The following is a 15,094-nucleotide window of genomic DNA, read 5'->3' as shown; positions in this document are numbered from 1 at the left end:
TCCAAATATCTTGGTGAGAGACAAAAACGCTCAAATACATGCATCCTCCCCAATGGAGTACCTCAGGGCTCAGTCCTATCCCCCACACTTTTCGACACTTACCTAAGTGAAATTCCTACACCACCCGAAAATGTATCTCTGTTCCTGTACGCAGATGATATTACGATCACGTCATCAAACACAAATCCAACGGCAGCATGTCGTCAAGTTCAGCCATTCATTGATACCCTTTATAACTGGATCACTTTAAACGGTCTATCTCTATCACCAACTAAATCATCAGCCACTCTTCTAACAAGTAATACACGAAAACACAATTTCACTTCGACAATCAGAATTAACAATATTTAAATTCTCCTCTTTATCATTTCGCCAACACATTGAAAACCTGATTCACAAATGTAAAATGAATGTCATCCGCTCACTTACCGGAACAGACTTTGGACAAAACAAGGAATGTTTAATACTTCTATAGAAACAATACATTTTTCCAACATTGGACTACGCAAGTCCATCATGTGTGTCTCTCCTGTCAAAAACACTCCTTCAGAAGTTACAATCAATCCAAAACCAAACATTCAAAATCATTACGGGTTGTATGAAGTCTACTCCGACCGACCATATGCATCAGGAAACCAACATGATCAAACTTGCAGACCATTACGACATCTGTGGAACTCAATTCTTCGCTTTCGCGCGTATGATCAAACACTACTCAAATCACAATCTCACGACAACACCAAACCCTGACAGGAACATCAAAAACACACCAGCATTCCACTACAGCCGTATCCTAAGCTCATTCCCCAACAAAAAACCATCGTAAATAAAAGAACTAATAACTAAATCCTCCTTGAACGCACTAACCGCAAACAATATCCTCAACAATCAGCCCTCAAAAATAAACTCAGCTAAAAAGGATCTCAGCCGCAAAGATCGGGTCGAACTTAAAACGACATCACTGTCGATGTTATTCCATGCATTTTTTGTCTCACTGCATAATTCCTGAATTGAGGACGCATTGACGTTTCTCATTCTATTTTTTAAAATCGACCAAAGATTTTCGACTGTTTTCAAGTCCGGAGACTGACTCGGCCAGATTTATATTATTTTTAGTGAGGTATTCTTTGGTTGACCTGGATGTATGACAGGTCGCTCCCTCTTGCTGAACAAGATACACTTTCTCGTACAAATTATCAAGTCCTTCACTTAAAACTAGTTTTGCTAAAAATATGCATTTTTAAGAAAAAAATACGGTGCCTCTAAAATTTGGCCGGGACTGTATAAATTCGTTTTTGAAACTCAAACTTATTTATTTGTTTTTATTCTTATCTTATTTTGTACAAATTTACCTATCCTCAATTTGTGGACTTTTATAAAATATTTTAGCAAACGTGAGTTTCATGATTAACCCATTTTTGCGCATCAGAATATTTGAAATAAGAAACTACAATTTTAGATATAAACAGCTTAAGTCAGGGTGTCAAAAATGCGCCCCGAGAGCCTTTAAAATATAAAATAGTTTTAATTAAAATAAAGCTTATTTTTTATCAATTATTGATTAATTTTTTTTTTTAATTATCTTAATTATTCATGGCAAACCTAATAAATTGTGCCACGTGGGAGCACGGGGATGATTTTTATGATGTCCTTTTTTTTACTTTATGTCGTTTTTATTTTTGCATTTCATTGGAATCAGAAGGAATAATTCTTATCGACCAGTATTGTCTGCTTGGATGCATCGAAAGCTTTTGACTGTCTGTCACTCAGTCTTGCTGAAAAATCTTGAAAATTGTGACATCGATGCGGAAACCCTTGGATGGTTAGCGAGCTTTTTGAATTGGAGAATCTCCTCTGTCAAATACCTTGGCCAAGATTTAAAAGCCATTCTCCAAAAAAGGGGAGTACCTGAAGGATCAGTTCTCAGCTCATTACTATTCAACGTGTACATGACAGACTTTCCAAAACCAATGTGCATCTCAGCTAGCGTGCTTATTTATGGACGAAACAGTCCTACCTACAACATCGGAAATGAAACTAAAATTCTACTTAGAGCAAATAAAACAGTGAATGGCAGTAAAGTACTTGACACTGTCAATGTATTGTTTGTATAGGAATATTAAGCATTCCTTGTTTTGTCCAAAGTCTGGTCCGGTGAGTGAGCGGATGGCGTTCATTTCACATTTGTGAATCAAGTTTTCAATGTGTTGGCGAAATGATAAAGAGTGTATCGTACGTTATCCCGAGTATTTACTTAAAGCAAATAAAACAGTGGATGGCAGTAAAGTACTTGACTCTGTCAATTGCACGCTCACTCAAGTATCAGCAAAAAGAAGTGCAAAAGCCTTATCAAACATGATTGACTTTATTCGGAAGACCCAATCGTTTTTATACCTGGGAGTTAAATTTTCTGAAAATGGAAAGTGTGACGAAGACATTATTCTAAGGAAAAAACGGTGTACACAAATGATCATATTTCTTTCGCCTATCTCCTGCGACGGTACTATTCATTTTCCGAGTAGCCATTCTTCCTGTGCTGATGTATGGGCTGGAAGGGTGGATCTTGTCCCCTTCTAAGGCAAGGATTATTAAACTACTGAAAAAAACGAGGAGACTAGCGCTCAAGGCGGCCTTTGGCGTAAATCTACGAGAGCAAATATCGAGCTTTCAGAAAACGTTTTTATGACCTTGTCGAAAGCCAGTTCAGAAAGTTTATAGAGAGGAGAAGGAAATAGCGATGGACAACTTTGTGAATAACTTTATGTCCAATATCTTTTTTGAGACAAATAAACTTATCTTATCTTAATGTACAAAAGCCAGTTTTTTGCAATGTTTCAACTACGATTTGTACTTTTTTCAGTTTCAAGTCTCATTCCTCCTCACAAAATAGTGTTCTTAAAAGTGGGTGGTCTTTCACAGTAAAAATAACACAACCATAACTTGCAATGACTAATCCTTGAAAAACCAGCACACTTTATAATGTTGACATTCACCAAACTAGACCTCACAAGTCAGATAAAAGTATTATTTTTAAACATCTTTGATAATAAATAAGGCCAACTAAGACTCACAAGTCAGAATCAGGATAGCACGGCCCCTCAGTGGGAGGAAGACCATCCCCACACGAGCAATGATAACTCCCAGGAATATTAATACATATTCCCTGCCTCCCACACGGCCTCTCATTACACTCATCAATATCCACACACTTCCTTTCCTCATTCAACACATATCCTTCACCACACAAGTCACAATACTCACCCCCACTGCACTGGTCGCAAGGAGGAGAACACTCTACCAAATATCCCATAAACTAACTTTGGCAAGTTTGGCCCTCCCGGAAGTAGCCAATCGAGCATTCCTCACAGTCCTGGCCCACATAGCCCTCCCAACAGTCACACACTCCTGTCCCACTCCGCGTCCCATTCCCCTAGTAATGAGACCAGTCTCTACATTGCAGGAACAGTGGGGTCCCAAATCGGCAGGACAGGGATGACAGTGAGGACCATAGTGACCAAAGGGGCAGCAGAGACTGTACATATCCACACAGAGTGTCTGAAACAGTCCCTTTTTTCCTCTTCCAGTAGACCACCACTCCACCAAGTCATCTTCCACATCTCCGAGGAAGGAATTGCATTGGTCAGCTTGGAGGGTGTTCGAATTGGGCTTATTGTGGCATATATTTTCCAGAATTGTATAAAGTCGCATTTCACTGTCTTTGTAGGCGGCCAAATTCTTTTGCTGCCATGTCGGGTCTCCGCCTTCGTAGTTCAGTCCTGCTGTGTCGGCCATTTTCTGTGGTGATATAAATATGGCCAACCAGTTCAAATCTGTCCACCACATTTCTGCAAATTGTGCATTTATGTGGGTGGGTGAACTGAAAGGACACCACAAACAAGAAGATTAACATTACACGTATTAATATTAATTAAAAAAAAAAAAAAAAAAAAAAAAAAAAAAAAAAAAAAAAAAAAAAAAAAAAAAAAAAAAAAAAAAAAAAAAAAAAAAAAAAAAAAAAAAATTAAAAAATAAATTAAAGAATTTTACATCCATTATAAATTTAATCAAAAATAATCATTCAGAAGATGATTCCTCTGGTGACTGGACATTCTTCTTTTTCTTAACAAAGAGACCCTTTTCCTTCAACTCCCTCAATTTATTTTTACGTTTAACCCTCCACTAAATCACCCGAATACCTCTTTTTGTGTTTCTTGTCAGTCTTTGCCTGCAACATCATTGTCTCTGCCTCCATTCGCTGGTAGAACTCCCTGGCCACCTTGTCCTGCGGGTTACTCACTAGGCCTGCCTGGAAAGCGTTATATTCCAATATTTTCTGACGGGCGTACTCCCGACGACGAATTCCCCGGTAGACGTGAAAGTCCCCACTTCCCACTCCAGCGCTTGACCCTTGAAGGTGCTTATATATGGGTACCCCACACGTGATGGACGAACTGAGGGGGGTCAGTTGGCTTTACTGGGTCGGCCATGTTGGGGATTACGACTGGTTTGTCCTGTGGATAATTTGGGGGGTTTAACTGGCTCTTCCATCAATTTTTCGAGTTTCCTTCGCTGCCATTCTGTGGCGTTTTTGGGCTTATCGTCGGATGCACAACTTGGCATTGAAACACAAACAATTTATTATTATTTAATTAGTTTTACAAAATAATAAAATAAATTATTTGTATAACTAGATTCATGTTTTTTCGTGGACTTGGATAAAACCAAGTGTACGGAGAATCCGTTCGTTAAGTGGGAGGTCTGGGAACATTAAAAGTGAGACAACCAAAGAAGGTTGGACTGATTTGGACATTTTTATAAAGTGCCAATCCCAGCAGATTCCACCCGATAAACATATATGCCAAAGACACCACTTTCTTCTTATTCATATAGTTTATTCTATAATATTTGAAAACTGGTAAATCATATATATTTAATATATGTTTCAATTCTCATAAATTACTTAATCCTACTTTTTATTACTATTAAGACACTTCCGTAGGAACATAATCAAGGCTTCTGGACCATCCTAGTCCAGTACCTCTGTGGAGGGCGAGAACTTGTAGGGAATACATTTCGTCTTCGTTTTTAAATTTCTGTGTTTTGTAATTTTTTGGTTGAGGGGCAAAGAATCTTAGTTGCACTATGTCTGAAATATAAGCACCAGGCACTCAACGAAGTGGACATAGTAGAGTCATGTGCCTTCTTCATATTTATTCAAATCGAAGAGGCAAACAAGTTCAAATCTTATAACATTTAGTTTAGGTGTCCAAAAAGAGTTGATTAAGTTTGGGTTGATAAGAAGCAGGTGCAATTCATTTATATTTAATTATTACGAATTTACCTTCAAAACAAACCGGAATTGACGCCGTTTTAATAAAAAAGACGCAAATTCGCAAAAATTGCCGTAATTTACGTCTCCACGAACAATATAAATACGTGCTGTGCGTTCTGCAGATGACAATTACTAATTGGAAATGAAGACGTATTTATATCAATTTCTTATTGAAAACCTAAACAAGAAGTGTCCGTATCTCACGTGGATTGGGATGTCGAATTCGTTTCGCATCACCAATCCACCAGAACTTGCAAGAATGTGGGGGGAGTTGAAAAACAACCCTAAGATGACGGTTGACAAGTTCAACCGCGTCTTAAGGTTGTATTACAACAACCCCAGGATCTTATGAGGAGAAAAAGGACAAAAAAATACCTACACTTTTCATCATGATGTCCCTTATCAATCTACTGAAGAATATACTTACTCGAATGCATATGAGCCCCCACTGACTGAAAATCAAAACCACTTTGGGGAGTGGAGTTATGAGGAACGCTTCTTTCCGCAATATTATGATGATCTTTCAAATTATAACTTCTTTTATTAAAATTCTTTATTTTTTAAATAAAATTTCTACATATTAATTGTTACATTTATACACAAAAGTAAATATTAGGTCGAGAAAGTAATTATCGATTGTTTATCGAGTTCCTAATCATCGATTTTTTTACTTAGATCTGACCCGAATTTATTGATTATCGAATTTTTTATTGATTTTGATTTTTTAAATTTGTTAATACACAAATATAAAAGTTGTAGTTGTTAATTAATTAAACTTCGTTAAATTGCTTTAAAACAAAAACATTTTTTCAGACTGGTTTGTTCCCACAGTTATAATAAATAGAAATCTAATAAGCAATTTTTTCACCAAAATCTAATTAACTAATTAAGTCCTAATGCACACCTTAGTGTTCATATATTAAAAAACTTCTATCCTGGAGATATGAGAATAACACATCTGTTCGGGGCAAAGTTATTCCCATAGTTTAGCCTCTCTGATGATACGTTTATGTGCGGTTTGTTTAAATTGTTAAATCTTATACAGAATATTTAAGTTGATGTTTTTATTAGGGATTCCCTTTGAGGTTTAATCAAAATATTAAATACAAAGATAAGAATATTTTAGTTGATAAGATCAGTGATTGTATTATATTTCATCTAGAAGAATTGGAAAAGAGCATTAATCATTATTTTCCTTTTTTTAATATTGAAATAAATGATATCAATCCATTCTCCGAATCATGTACTATCAATTTACTTTAACAGAAGATGAAAAGCTTTGCCAACATCGTTATAACCCCACATTAAAAATAATATTTGCTGAATTGTCAACAGATATGTTCCGGATTTCCATAAAGGATTTTTATCCTTCAGTAGGGCAATAAAAATATTGCTTCAGTTCTCAACATGATATCAGTGTGAACAAGCTTTTTCTTGTTTTGTTGACACAAACAGGTTGTTGTCAATTGAAGATGACCTCCGAGCCTGCTTAAAATTTCTAAGTAATATGCGCCACGGGAAAAAAACCTGGTTTTACACAAATATAAAAGTTCTCGTAACTGGTAGTTGTTAATTAATTAAATTTTGTTAGATTGCTTTTAAACAAAAACATTTTTTCTGACTGATTTGTTCCCACAGTTGTATAATATTAAAAAACTAGTTAATCATATATTTAATATATTTATATGTTTCAATACTCATTCTAAACTCAAAATAACTCGGGCCGTTCCCAGCGGACTCTAAATTGTGCAATACTATATTCAATCAGTTGAAAAATGTTTGATGTGATAATCAATATATTTTGTGAGATTGGTTTTGTGACATAACTGTTTAATTACTTTCTTACTGCAATTTAGAAAGTAGATTATTGAAAGCAACTGTTTTCGATTCATTTTCGCTTTCTGTAGTGACGGAATCTGTAATTAAAATAGAATTAATTAATAAGATAGTATCAATTAATAACAAATATAGTATATCGATGGCCTTTGAGTTTATATAACAAATTTAATGATATGTAAGGAATGAGGCATAGCAGTTTAGTATCAATGATTATAATAATTGCTTCTGTTCGATTAAAAAATGGCAACGAATTTTGTCAGCCATCCAAAGATCCGTTATCGCCAGAAGTGTTCTACTCTAGTCTCGCTTGTTTAGTTGTTGCTTTTTGTGGAATGGTAATATTTTACGTAAGTTTTAATAGTTTTTGAACGTTATTACATCGACAACGTTGATGAAAATGAAATATTCTTCAAGTAACTACACATATATGCTAGCTCTCTCTGTGTCTGATTTATTTCACGTGTTGTGGTCAGCAGTTATTCATGGATGTACTTTATTTGGTGGTTCTAATTTTAAAATGTCAAAGAATATTTATCGACTAGCCACCTTCTGGGTTTCTCATGCATTTTCATCGATGTTTCGGGTATTGGGTTATTACATATACACAAGTTTGCTTCTGTCTGGATTACGATTGCATTTACTGTCGACGGGTACATCATGATTTGCCACCCATATAAAGCTGAAATTTTTTGTCAGAAAAAAAATGCAAAATTTAAGATTATGATTATTTTTGTAATATCCTTTGTGATGGCAATGCCACAATTTTTTCAATTTCACATCATTCCTATTCATAACAAAGCATGCTATAGAAACAAGTTGAGTGATTTTGGAAAAAGCTCTTTTTACCGCCACGTATATAATTTCGGTCTTTACTTTACATTTGTGGCAATCATCCCTTTCTTTGTCCTTGTTTTATTAAATTACAAAATATGGCGGGCTGTTGTAAAGTGGAAACAAAGGCGTGCTTTAACATCCCAAAAAGTGATTATTTGACTCATCATGTACTAGGAACCAACTCAAGTGAATACTGCGGCAACGTTGACTACAATTGTCATTATTTTTGTATTTTGTCAATTTCCATCAATTGTGAGGACTATAGTTTACTTTCTCAATTCAAAATCTCTCCTACGATCACGTCCCATTGCATTTGCAATACAAATAAGCGATCTGCTTCTCATTCTGAACAGTGTAATTAACGCCATTCCTTACTATGTACTCAACCGACGATTTAAAAAAAAACTGTTTCTTCTTTTGAATTTTTCCAAAAATCAATATCCTGAAGCAAATGTTGCAAATTTTTCTTATGAAAATTCAATAACAAACACTCTTTAATATTAGAATAACAAATTTCCATCCAAATTGCAGTCAGAATTAGTATGAATACATTAATTACAAAGTATTGCTGCGACTATATGAATAATCTAAATGCTTTTATAAAGATATATCAAGACTCTAAAAAACATAATTATATAAGATTACTATAGAGCTAAGATGCCAGTAAGAAAATTTATCTCTTCGTCCAGCTGGGAAGGTTGCACATAAAAATCTAACGAAGGGGAACTTGGATCAGAAATTTACTAGATTTTTTAAGGATTGTTTATACAAACTGTTTAGTATTTCTGAAGATTTATTTTGCAGCTATTTTGTGTTAAAGATAAAAATTAAATTTTAATCGACAGGAATTTAGAGATATAAATAATATAAAATCAATTAGATTAAACCCAAAAGAATTTTTTAAAAAGACTAAAAAAGGTTAAAGCAAGAGTTTTGCAATTTGTACACACCATTTGCTGCTTCTTTTCTCAATTCATGATTAAAAAAATAAATTTTTTTAATAATATTTTCCACATTTTTCCGTGACAGACAAGTCGGCTGGTCGTGTTTTAGGTGTTCCAGTTGGTTTTGCTCGAAAGACATTGCTATGTCAAACAAGTATATGATGTGGAAAATATTCACAACAATTTCTTTGACCGAAATGTAAAAATTTCGTCTTTGTTCTTCATTTATTTGGAAATACACTCTTTACTTACTTTTTGAATTTGTGATGAACTGAACCCGAACAAAGACGACTACGCAATATTCTTAGTACATGACAAATAAAATCATTTAATAATTATAAAGGAAAATCACAATTCGACGATTTGATCAGCATCTTTATATTCTGGGAGAGAGAGGGAATACTCCTCCGCCAAACACGGAGGGACGAACCTTCCCGCCAAAATGTGGAACCTCCCGCGAAAACTGCGGGCACAAAGCTTAGGAGCAGTGAGTGAAATAAGCATGTCCGGTTGGAGCGACTGAGTGTTGTTATTCCCGTCGACTGTCCACCCGAGAGGAATGTCCACACTCACTACTGGTATTCCGGATGTTGACAAAACTGAATGAACATAATCAAAAGGCGGCAAAAGTTTTCCGTGAAATCCAAATCCGAAAACACTGTCGACCACCAATTCAATTCCCAAGTCTTTCAGTTCTCCAAAAGCAGGAAAATCTTGGATTTCGGTGACACCTGTCCAACGCAGTTGATTATAAAGACTCAGAAAAGGAACTTTCTGAGGTCTGTTAGGGTAGTACAGAAAAGTATTATATCCCTACAATATAGTATTATATACAACAAATAGGCGAAGATGACGTGCACAAACCAGCCCGTCTCCCCCGTTATTTCCTGGCCCGGAACAAACTAAAATGTTTTTAAATTGATTGGTCGGGTATTTCCGGTTGATGGCAATGGCACAGCCCAGACCTGCCAATTCCATAAGTTGGTCCACGGAAAAATAAGCAAAGAGTTTGGCGTCGATTTCTTTAGCTTCAATTTGACTAATTTTATAAATATTTAGTGACCTGAGATAACGTAAAACAGACATTTTTTATGCATTCAAATAATTTTTAATATTAAAATACGTTGAATTAAAAAAATATTTTTATTTTCATTCTCAAGCAATCCGAGAATTGGCACTTTTGGTTCTAAAAAAAGCAATTCTTTACAAGACCCTTTACAAGCAGTATATTGAGCTAACAATAGGCTATGCATGTGCTGCTTGGGGCTGTAACCTGGCAGCAACGAACCGCCTAAAAATCGAAAAAATTCAAGAAAGATCTATCAACCTACTGAAGGACCACACCGATAGGGAAATTGTCCATAGAACACTGGAGTCTCTCATAGAGGCAAATGGGGGAGATCGTGGAAATGGACCACAAACCATTCACCGTACATATAGAAAGTGTGTGGGGTCACGGTCGGAACATCGTGAAAAGATCGCTCGACTGTTGAGAAGTGTCGGAATCACCTGAACGTGCTAGTTAATGGTTAAGACGGTGATTTTGTTTTGGCTTAAATAATAATAATAATCAAATTATTCAACCTCCCAAATCAAAGCGCATGTGAAACCAGTCGTCTGTAAGTTATTGAATTTACCAAGGACAAAAAATCAAGATGCATAACTCGGAAAGTTATAATAACAGACTGAGTGTATATCTCTTTTGACCCCACCTATTTTTTTTGAAAAGACTTGTATCAAAATAACGACAATAACGTCTTTTACCGTATGTAAGGGATAGGCAACCCTTTCCAACAGCAAACTAATTTTCATACTACGATACGGCGTATGTATAGGATGTTATAAAATTATCGCCTGTTTCCACAGATTTGACGTTAAATTCAGTACGAATATTCCGAGTTTTGTTCTTCGGCAAATTCAACTAAAAAATATACATCTGAAAAGAATAGTAGTTCAATAAAAAGTAACAAAATCCAAGAATTATTAAAAGAAATTAAACATCCATAGCAATTTCCTTAGTTCTGTGAACCTGAATGAGACGAGGATTGAGTCTCTCCATCTGAGCCTTGTTCTTGAGAGGATTCACCTTCCTCGCCCTCTTACTAGTGGCCCTCTTCTTCATCTTAAGTGGGTCACATATTTCACTCTGAATCTCCTCACTCCTCAAAATTCGTCGAATATCCGTCACCGTCATCATCGGGTGGGGAAGGTTCCAATCGACCTTGCACAGAGAAGGCGTAGACCACGTCCCATATAAAGCATCCAAACTACTAATCGCCCCCTCAGTCCATATCACAAATCTCCCCACATGACCACCAGGAGCAAATACTCTCAAATTAAGCTGAGACACCGGCAATAAATCCACTCCTACAAAATCAAAAAAAACAGAAAAACCGGGAATATTCCTGAAAGCTCGTGTAATTCCGTTATCTTCCTTGTAGATAACCAATGGACCCTTTTTAAGCACATGTCGTCGATTCTCATTTTGCCTCGCCCAGGTCTCAATCTTTTGGTGTCGACTACTTTCTCCACGTCCACATATGCCTTCACATTTCTCATGGCAAAGACCGCGTCCTTCGTTTTTGTTAAACTTTCCACGTCGTTTCCCAAAACCAACGGAAATTCGGGGACTTGCTCCACTCGGTGACCTAAAAACGTGTTTTGGACAAACCTTTGGCCATAACCAACGAGGACACTCCTGAGGCGGCAATGGCAGAACAAATGGCAAATCTTTTTTGTCGGAGATTGATTTTTCTGTACCATCGACGAAATATTTTGGTCCCTCCAAACATGTGGCCACCTCTACACATATTTCCATATGCTCCTTGACTGGCTCGACCGGACCCCGACCCGACCACCCGAGGAATCCTGGACATGGCTCGGCCTGTTCCCCAGGAATGGGCGGTGACCTTCACTCCGGCTGTCTTGGAGACTGCATATGGCTGGCGGGTGTTCTTTCTCATTTCATCGGCCACTTTGGAAATAATATCAGGCCTGATTTGTGTTTGGAATACTGCGGGTAAGGCTACTGTTGATTCGGATCGTTCTCCCTTCAAGTTGTACACGTTGATGAGTGGACAGGACTATTAAGTAGTGGACACACAAGAACCATTTGGTTTAACACGTTTTGTAAATGATAATTTATTAATTATTTATTTTAATAAATTTTATGTATTTTTTTTGAATAATGAAAGTTTTTTGCACAAAAACTCGAAAATGAAATCTTGATTCCTTTTTAGAGAAAACAGTTAATAATTTCCATATATGGGGTTATTTCCATAGTGTCTCTCTTCCATACAAAATTAGTAAAATATATTTAAAATCATCAACGGTATATTTAATTTAACTTTCTTAATTAATCGATAATTTAATATTATTAAAATTTTTAAAATAAATTTAATCAATAATCGACATGAAGTGGTAATTATTTGTCTTTTTGATTTTGTTTATTAACATTATAATTAAACATAAATTTGACCAATCCCCCAATAGACTATTTATACAGGACTAATGAATAAACCTATCCCCCTAAAACCAAATCCCAAACACGGAAAATCAACAGAATTACTCCGAAAAACTGAGGCCCGCAAATCCGCTCTCGACGTGGCAGGCAACTGGTCTCTCCATAAAAGTTCTCGTGGTGAACTTTACTACTATAATTACGTAACTGTCTGTTCACAGTGGGAAAAGCCTAACGAATGGGACGAATTGTACTTTTTATTTCATTTATAAAAGATCTATCAACACTGACCAAGGATTCAAACGCAGTCTGGGACTGTTGATCGAAGAAAACTTGGATTCCAGCAAAAAGACTTGTCCTTTGGAGGATAATTTATACTTTGACATAAAAATGGATATCCAATCCTCCATCAATCGTCTTAAAAAGTCAATTGACGACCTCACTGAGGCAACAAATGAACTTTCCCGTCTTAAAAACAAGGAAGAAAGTCAACCTCTGCCCAAATCCCAGAAATGTTTAGAATTTTCTATTCCGGCCTGCAAAAACTATTTGAATTATGTGGATATGTTGGTAGAAGAGAAGACATGTTTGGGAGAAGATCCGTTTTTTGAGGATGTTTATGAACAGCGGTATTTGCGACTGTCTCGTGATTTGAGTGAGAAAAGAATAGAAGAGGAAACGTCCGTTCTGAGGATATTATTGGATGTCAACAAGAGCAAGACTATTCTTGACTGGCTTAGCTTGGAAGACTGTCGTCTGTCTCGACAAAGGAAATATATAAATGAGACAGTGGCTGTTATTGACTCTGCTGCTAATGCGTTTATAAATAAATTTTTGCAATATTTTTTACAAATTTTGTAATTTTGACAAGTAAAGTAAGTTAACTTAATTTACAAAAATGTTTAAAAAAGAGAAAGTGGCCGTTAATTTGAATTCCAATTAATATCAAAAGAAGTTAAAATTTAGACTATTTATTTTTATCTTTATTCATTTGATAGTTCTGGAAATATAATAGAGATATACAATCATGCAGTTTTGAAATTCTTTTAACTTTGACTGACATGGTCTCCAGTCTTTGTCATTCTCGAAATAACAATCCTGGATTTACAACAAAGTGGTTCTTACTTGTACGGCATCATAAAATTTATCGCAGCCAGTGATCTTGATCAGGTCGTAAGCTGTGACATTCGAAGGGGCAATTGCATCTGATTTTTCGTCAATTTTCATATTGCCAAATACGAGCACACTGGACAAAAGTATTTAAAAATTAGAAACACAAAATAATTTACTTAATTAACAAAAAATATTTAATTTTGTCAAATTCATGTGATTCCCCGTTAGAACTATTTTTTGATGTGACATGATAGTTTCCTAGTCATATCGAGCAATCATTGGTTATTATCCTAAAGTCTTCTACTAAGAACGATTTTGTCTTATTTTGAAATCTTGACTTGTTTATTCGATTAAACTTGTATCAATTGTTGAAAGCAATTAAGCAGATTAAATATGAGATTCAAGATCTAACAAAATGAAAAAATTAATTTAAGATTATTTTTTGAGTTGACATTACTTTAATGACTATTATTACAATTTCCGCTAAAAACTAACTCAAATTTTTAATTTATTCGAATTTAAAGCTTACAATGAGTGGCCTGATCGTTTAGAGATACAGCATCAACTTTTTTTAATTTCTGGTGAAAAAAATCATGCCACACATCAATGTTAGAAAAGTTTTTTAAAACTTATAATAATAATATGAAAGCATATTCTACCAAGGATATCTTTAACTGTGATAAGATACACATGAAAGAACAAGAAAAAAGTAGATTGTTTAAATTAACTAATTCACTACAATATACCGATTATAAATATTTTCCGAAAATGCTTTATTAATAAAAAATTATGTCGAATTTTGAAAAAAAATTATTAATTTAAAAACTATCAAAAAACAATAATTATTCAAAAATTAAAAAATGACTGTATTTTATAGTTCCTAAGGATTAGATATTTACATATTTTTGTTAGACTAAAATGAGCGTAAGGGATCAAGCCTGGTACTTTCCAACAATTGAAAGGTTTCTTCATTTGTTGGAGAATTCGATTTGCTTCTGTGGATCAGGAAAGTAAAGTTTTTACTAAAAATGCAAAGAGATGATATTTCTTTTGTATGTCCTGCATCGTACATTTCAAGCAAAATAAATTCTTCACAAGTTTGTGATTATATTTTCTTTTAGGAATTTGAACTCAGCCCGGACGACATGATATTTTTTATCAACAAAAAATCAGAAAAAATTGAACTACATAAAGAGTAAAGATCTAATTTGTGTGTTGTAGACCATACACAGTAATTCCCATCTCTCACGCGTCCCATCACACGGTAGTCCCTTCTCTGTATAAGCTATTGAGCTAAATTTACAAATAGTCGTCCTCCAGGAAGACAACAAGTTAAAAAATTAGAGAAAATATATGAACTGACTGAAGTGTCTTGTCCGACAAATTTTCAGTCAGTAGTAAGAAAAGCAACGAGATTGAACTTTTAGCTTCACGAACTGATCGAAATCACGCGAAATGAACAGGAAATGTACAACAAAGTGATGTACGAGTTGATCAGACAGGTTAATTGACAATTTTGCACGTTTTAGATCACCGTGAATTGTATTGAGAGAGGACAACTGCTTTCAAGTC

General features: G+C 35.2%; 1 protein-coding gene and 1 pseudogene across 1 annotated transcript; both read right to left on the bottom strand.

Annotated features, from left to right (window-relative positions):
- Positions 1–3,061: 3,061 nt before the first annotated feature.
- LOC115228387 (protein disulfide isomerase CRELD1-like) lies at positions 3,062–3,843 on the bottom strand. Its single transcript, XM_036498922.1, has 2 exons — positions 3,334–3,843; positions 3,062–3,292 (listed from the first exon to the last, which is right to left on the bottom strand). Exons 1-2 carry the CDS (start codon positions 3,841–3,843, stop codon positions 3,068–3,070), a joined length of 735 nt encoding a protein of 244 aa, XP_036354815.1. The 3' UTR covers positions 3,062–3,067.
- A 3,249-nt stretch (positions 3,844–7,092) lies between these two features.
- LOC115228386 lies at positions 7,093–13,636 on the bottom strand (annotated as a pseudogene).
- Between the last annotated feature and the right edge of the window lie 1,458 nt (positions 13,637–15,094).

This window comes from Octopus sinensis, unplaced genomic scaffold, assembly GCF_006345805.1.
Source record: "Octopus sinensis unplaced genomic scaffold, ASM634580v1 Contig10384, whole genome shotgun sequence".
Classification (NCBI taxonomy): Eukaryota; Metazoa; Mollusca; class Cephalopoda; order Octopoda; family Octopodidae; genus Octopus; species Octopus sinensis.
The sequence above is the reverse complement of the archived record's forward strand: the minus strand, read 5'-3'. Positions and strand labels throughout refer to the sequence as shown.

Excerpts from the sequence above, each read along its gene's own strand:
- LOC115228387 (XM_036498922.1), bottom strand. The coding sequence starts at position 3,843 with ATGTGGTGGACAGATTTGAACTGGTTGGCCATATTTATATCACCACAG. Across the intron at positions 3,293-3,333 it reads GATTGGCTACTTCCGGGAGG|TGTTCTCCTCCTTGCGACCA; the intron begins GCCAAACTTGCC and ends TATTTGGTAGAG.